The 6,478-nt window shown below is 43.1% G+C and overlaps 1 protein-coding gene across 1 annotated transcript in view; it reads right to left on the bottom strand.

Annotated features, from left to right (window-relative positions):
* Positions 1-529: 529 nt before the first annotated feature.
* Positions 530-6,478, bottom strand: part of LOC107093713 (thyrotropin-releasing hormone receptor-like) — a 57,992-nt gene continuing 52,043 nt past the window's right edge. The window contains exon 7 of the mRNA XM_015388922.1: positions 530-1,567. Within this exon, the coding sequence (XP_015244408.1) occupies positions 1,010-1,567 (558 nt within the window). The 3' untranslated portion in view covers positions 530-1,009. The remainder of the gene's footprint in view (positions 1,568-6,478) is intronic.

The following is a 6,478-nucleotide window of genomic DNA, read 5'->3' as shown; positions in this document are numbered from 1 at the left end:
AGGGTCTTGGCAGGCTCTATATGGAGCCTTTTTATCTTGTTTTCATCCTGAGGCTGCAGCACACAGTTCTGCCTGTTCCCCACATCACAGACGGGCTCTGCTGGGTTTAGATCTGGGGACTGTGAGGGCCGTGATGCGCTCATCGTCATGTTAAAAAAACTGCTCTGAAGTTGAGCCATGCAGCATTCTTCATAATCCATCAGCAAGCAGCCATCTAGAAATGGTTACCAGGTGGCCAAGAAGAGACGGACATGTTCACCAACAGCCCCAAGGGAGGCTCTCTGGTCCCTAAGAGACACTTAGTTTTTACCGAGGAGCCAAAAGAAGGGCAAGATGTGGAACAGATCATCACAGCACTCCCTTCACCCTGAACCATAGATACCAAGCAGGATGGATCCTTTGAACCTTGGCACAAAGAGTTTTATATGAGCTACTGAGCTTCAACTATCAAAACAATATGGCGGTGGCTGGTGTAAACGCTAAAAAAAAAAAATATAAAATATATATATATATATATATATATCCATCCTATTTTACCAATGTCTCTAGGGGGCGCTATCTTCCTCTGACTGCTTCTGATTTTTCTCGTCATCTTTTTGAAAGGCAGTAAGGTCCAGCTTAGTGTTTCCATTACAGTTTGGAGAAATATAGCAGTTTTGAAATGACGAACAATCAGTCCTCTATTAGCCGCTAACAGATGAGCTAACACAGCGGTTAACAGAACGGCTACCTGTGACTGATCACTGATCCTGATCTTTATGTTCCTGTTCCTCTGGAATATAGAGTACAGTATTAATATCATTGATTGATATTTAATTTTTTTTACATTTACTAGTGAAGGGTAAAGATGTTTTTCTTCCAAAAATTATTCTATTAAAGTAAAGCTTTTCTCTCTACTTCTAACAAAATATACAAGTATACCAACTGGAAAGGATTTCTTAAACTCATGTGGTTGAAAATGGATGCGTAAATATGGCACAGTATGAAAATATGGAAGGATGAATAATTCCTACACATTGTTACTTCTTTCTGCACATGTATCGGTTGGTGGATGGTCTAAGTCCAGCTCTCCGTCCAACCGCGTCTCCTCAGGACTCCTTCTGAACCCGGGGCCGTCAGGGCCAACCTGGGCTCGATGATCAGCCGTCATCCCATTCACTGACGCTCTCTCCTGATGCTCACTGCTATTACGCTTTCCTTTCAAGTCAGATGAAGTCTCCAGGTCAGCCTTCTCCTCATTTTCATTGGCATGGCTGCTGTTTTGTTGGACGTGTCGAGGATCTCGGATGGTTCCAAAGCCAGTCTGGGCGGTCGACAGTGTCCGCTGAGTTCCCTCAAGTCGCTGGCAGCTGTAAAGACCTCGAAATGCAGAGCGAAACTTCTGAGACATGGCATTGTAAATCACAGGGTTTATGGCGCTGTTGGCATAGATGCAGGTCCGACAGAACAAGAGGAACCAGGAATCCAGGTAGGGTGTTGGCACAAAGGAGTTGATCAGAACCAAGGTCCGGTAGGGCATCCAGAGCAGAGCAAAAAGGATCACCACCACAGCAAGCATCTTGGTCACCTGCAGGGTGAATAACAGAAGAAAAGCTGCTGCAATAAGACTTTTTTTTTTTTAAACTAAACCTTAATGGTGAAAGTTGCTGGGAAGAAGGAACTGCCCAGACCTCCTCATCATACTTTAAACCTGATCTTTCAGATCTTCAAACTAAGAACACCAGAGTAAAAAGTTGACTGCAGGTTTGCATTATTTCACTATATAGCAAAAAATAAATAAAATTAAAAAAAGTGTGAAATATAATCCTCTCATAACCTAACTCAGTAAAACAGAGAGATTAGAAAAAGGAAATCTCAGATAAAAGCCATCAGCCAGTAGTGACTTCATGCAGGTCTTGCATTCTACACCTAAGGATGAACATTAGCTGTAGTTTGAATGGAATCAGCTGCAAGGACCAGACCACCGGTGAGTGCTTTGGAATTGGAACAAACCACTGTTCATTCGCAGGATTAGGATTGACACATGATGTCCCATTATCCCATATTATGCAAAATTCACATTATAAGCATTTTCTAAAAGTTGTATGTGTCCCGAAGCCCGTGTTTGAGGTTTACAAATGAATTTAAAAAAAAAATGTCCCCCTCTCTCACTGCCTTATTCAACCTCTCAGGTAATGTGTGCTCAAAATGAATTGTTTCAAAATTGTTTAGGATCAAATATCAATGATGTGAGCAGAAGAGGGTGTGTCTCGATTTCTAATCCCTGCAATACAGTTTACTCAAGCAGCCGACTCCATCTAAAAGGTCTCTGTCCTGTAGCTTTCAGGCCTTGATAGAGGAGACACATGCCGGTTTTCAGTTGAGGCTATGTTGTAGTCACCAAATCAGACTGCCCCCTGTCTACCATATAGAGGAGCTGAGCATAGCAAATTGTTTTTCCTGCGTTAAAACCAAGTTGAACGCAGGTTTTTTTGTGAACATGCCTGCTGAAGCTGATGAGAAACTGTCCAGTTCTGGCCGACCCATGGAACAGCCGAGCCCAATTTGCTGTTCACCGAGGAGTCGCTTGAAGCCTTCGACCCGTGCTACACGGGTTCTGAAGCTACTGAAGAACTGTGAAGCCATCTGACGGTGACCCACTGGTTCGGCTGCTGTTTGGCGCTACGCTGTCGCTGCTACAGGCTATCCGCCACCTTAAGGAGACCCTTCGCCCCCTCCGTGCCACTGAGCCAAGTAAACATCTTTTCCTGGCTTCCATCTGATGCTTAACAAATACTTAATATACAGTGGGTACGGAAATTATTCAAACCCCTTTACGTTTTTCACTCTGTTTCATTGCAGCCATTTGCTAAAATCAGTAAGGTTCATTTTATTTCTCATGAATGTACAGTTATCACCCCATCTTAACAGAAAAAAAAATGTAGAAATGGTTGCAAATTTGGAAAAAAATGAAAAACTGAAATATCAAATTGTCATTGCTCAGTATTGAGTAGAAGCAACCTTTTGAGCTAGTGCAGCCATGATTCTTCTTGGGAATGATGCAACAAGTTCACAGCTGGATTTGGGGATCCTCTGCCATTCTTCCTTGCGGATCCTCTCCAGTTCTGACAGGTTGAATGGTAAGCGTTGGTGAACGGCCATTTTTAAGGTTTGTCCAGAAACGCTCAGTTGGGTTTAGGTCAGGAATGGTCACAGAGTTGTTCCCAAGCCCCTCCTTTGTTATTTTAGTTGTGTGCTTAGGGTCATTGTCTTGTTGGATGATGGTACCTGCCCTGCTCCCGAAAAATAATTCTAGAATGTGAACGCAATGTGTTGTCTTGTGTCTAATCTGGTTATGTGAGCAAATGTTTCAGGGACCGTGGAGCAGACCAAAGCCCTAATAAAGTTTGGAGCATAAAATGAGGAACAGATCAGCAAGAAGTTTACCACAAAGCAACTCTGGGAGTGAGTAGTCTTACATGCTGTTTTAATAATCAAATTCTGATCATGCATTTTAGCACCCTAATGTTCATCACTGTAGGACAGCAGTCAAAGAGCTCGGCCTTAAGGGGAAAATTACTGGCCAAAAGGCAGCAAAAAAGTGGGAGCTGAGTTCAACTTCCACACTGCGCCCCCACCAACGCCAATGCCATCAACAGCAGCAGGCCCTTTTGCTCCTTCCTCATCAGCTGCTCAAACACCCCCACTCCATCTCCCAGAAAGAGGGCAGAAGAAACAATAATGCTCTTTTTGATTTCTTCAAACAAGAGTTGGAAAAGGAGTAAAAAATGCATGAGTAAACTGAAGCCTTAACTGAAAGGTTCCTCAGCCTGTTTAAAAAGCAAAGAAAAAATGAAGTTAGAGCTGTGGTGTGTTTACCTTTTAGTGTGCAATCAGTTTCAGCTTGTTTGGATGTTTTGGGTTTTTTTTCAGTTTATTTCAAAATATTGTTCCATATTTGTTATATAGTTTCATACTTTATACTTTTGTAAAATGTGAGATCAGATTCCTGAATACAAATATTTTTATAAATCAAATTGCTTGGTCGTGGATTTTTGACTAAGCATCACCAATTCATACAGTATGTCACATTATAAAACGAACGACAAAGTTATTGTACATTATATAGAACTTTAATAAAGTGTATTAAAAATATGATACAGAGCAACAATATACAATTACAATTAACAATAGTTCTATATAAATTCCTTTAACACATATCAAACATGTGCCTGCACTTAAGTATTAACAGCTTTTGCCTGCATGGTTATTGAATATAAACCTTTATAATTTAAATGATGTTGGCTTAATTTGAATGTGGCAACCATCAATTGCACCTGCAGTGTTGGGATCTGGAGATCTGTCCACTTTCTCCACCAGAGGGCGTACGAGATCTCCTGGAGCCGGAGCTGATTGCACCACCTGTCTCTCATCTGCTCATCAGGAGATCCGTATTTAAGGAGGCAGAGGGCTTCACTCCAGTGCCAGAGTGTTTGCCAGTAACGGTTAGCAAGCCTGAGCCAACCAGCCTGTCTGTAACTCTGACCCCCTGAGAACCGAACCTGATCTGTTTTCTCTCCTCTCTGCTCCTCAGATTGAACCTGCCTGAAACCTGAAACTCTGGAGAGTTATCTGCCTGTCAGTTCTCAGAAGTTCACTGGAGAACAGTTCCTGTCAAAGATCTGCCTGCCCGCTCTCAGAAGATTACCGGAGACTCAATAAGTGATCTGCCAGCACTCAGTAAAGCTCTGCCTCCGCCTCTGCCCTCTGCCTGTCGTCAGCCTCTGGACCCTCAAGGTTCCCCCCCTCTGCAGCTCTGCTCCACTCAAGAACAGGTACAGATCTGAAATCACTCTACCTGCAAAATTCCCTTGACCTCCTCTCACTTCTCTGTCCTCCCCTGCAGTAAACCCACTCGTGACCAGTCAAATCACATCCTGGATCTGATTAACCTGTGTGCCCTAACAGAACCCTCTTGTGACCAGTCAAGCCACTCTCTGAACCATAACTATTTTGTACATTTATTGTCAAATAAATCTTTGAACTTTTCTTCTGCCTCCGAGTGTTCTGCATGTGGGTTAGGCATATTCGCCCGAACGTGACATGCAGCTTTATTGAGCAGGGGTGTCCCAGAAAGTTGACCGAATCCATGACCCACAGTCTCTAGAGCTGCTGGCTTGGAAAGGATATTGCTCTTCTCAAATTGTCCCAAATAAACTGTGCTACCTTGTGGACAATTCTATGTATGGTGGACCTGGGAATATTAAAAACACATGACAGGACACAGTAGGACAGACCGTGGGTAAGCCAGTAAACATATTTCAGAACTTCAAGCTAATGGCAACAGACATGGTCCTCCTCTCTCCTCAGCAGGCACTGCAGGGCATGCACGGCCTTCCTGCTCAGTCTGAAGTCCTTCATGAGTTCCAACTCCATGTGAAACCTCAAGCAAAGAATGGATACATTCCTGTCCAACCTACAGGAGGTTAGCGGACAGCCACTCTGGAAACAGAATAGGCAACAACAACAAGCTTTAAGACATGTTAATAAGCATAGGGAAAGAAAAAAAAGCTTTTACTTTTATTTTCTATGTATGCATAATGAGAATACATTGTTTTTCTAACATTATTATACCAAAACTGCATCATAAAAAATGAGTCCACATACCGTAAACAGATTAATAAGAGCGAGATAGTGGCCAGTCTTCATTTTTCCAAATTTCTTCTCTCTTGGTTGGCCACACGGAGAAGCAATAGGTAAAGTAACTGCTAGGGTTGGCCAGCGTTTCTAAATATGTACAAAGACCCAGAACAAAAACACACAGAGGGTTGTGACTGACGCTGTGTTTACGCATGACGTAAGTGAACACATCATGCGTAGGGTATTACCGGCATCTACTGGGCTGGGCTGTCATTGCGGTGTCCCATCTCTAAGGGAGAATCTTCACTTGCACTTCCCTCATATTGAGTGGACTTCATTGTGGAGGGAACTTACTGGAGTGTTTTTGGAAGCAAGTGAGAGAAATGGGACTGGGTCTTAGACAATCTTTACTGTCATTTGGTATACACAGAGTGTGAACATACCTCGGGAACTCTTGAATGGACTATTAAATCCCTTTTTGCCCTTTATGTTTGCTTTTATTTACTTGTGCTTATTTTTCAGTAGTGTTTATTGTTTGCTAAGTTGTTTGATATAATAATGATGTGATAAGGATTATTAGGTAATTATTTGATAATAATTGGAAGTGGTGGCCTTGTGGTTGGGGCATTGCACTTGGAATCCAGAGGTTCTGAGTTCAAGCCCCACTGCCACAGACTTCCACTTTGGATCCCTGAGCGAGGCCCTTAACCCCACAGTGCTCCCCGTGTGCTGCACCGTGACAGCCCACTGCTCCCCAAGTGTCAGGAATCCAGTTTGTGTGGTCTGTTTTTGTGTTTCCTTTCCTCCTCCACCAGGTGGTGCCCCGTCCTCATTGGGTCTCCCTGCACACCTGCAGCTC

This window comes from Cyprinodon variegatus, unplaced genomic scaffold (assembly GCF_000732505.1).
Source record: "Cyprinodon variegatus isolate N-32 unplaced genomic scaffold, C_variegatus-1.0 Scaffold442, whole genome shotgun sequence".
NCBI classification, from domain to species: Eukaryota; Metazoa; Chordata; class Actinopteri; order Cyprinodontiformes; family Cyprinodontidae; genus Cyprinodon; species Cyprinodon variegatus.
The sequence above is the reverse complement of the archived record's forward strand: the minus strand, read 5'-3'. Positions and strand labels throughout refer to the sequence as shown.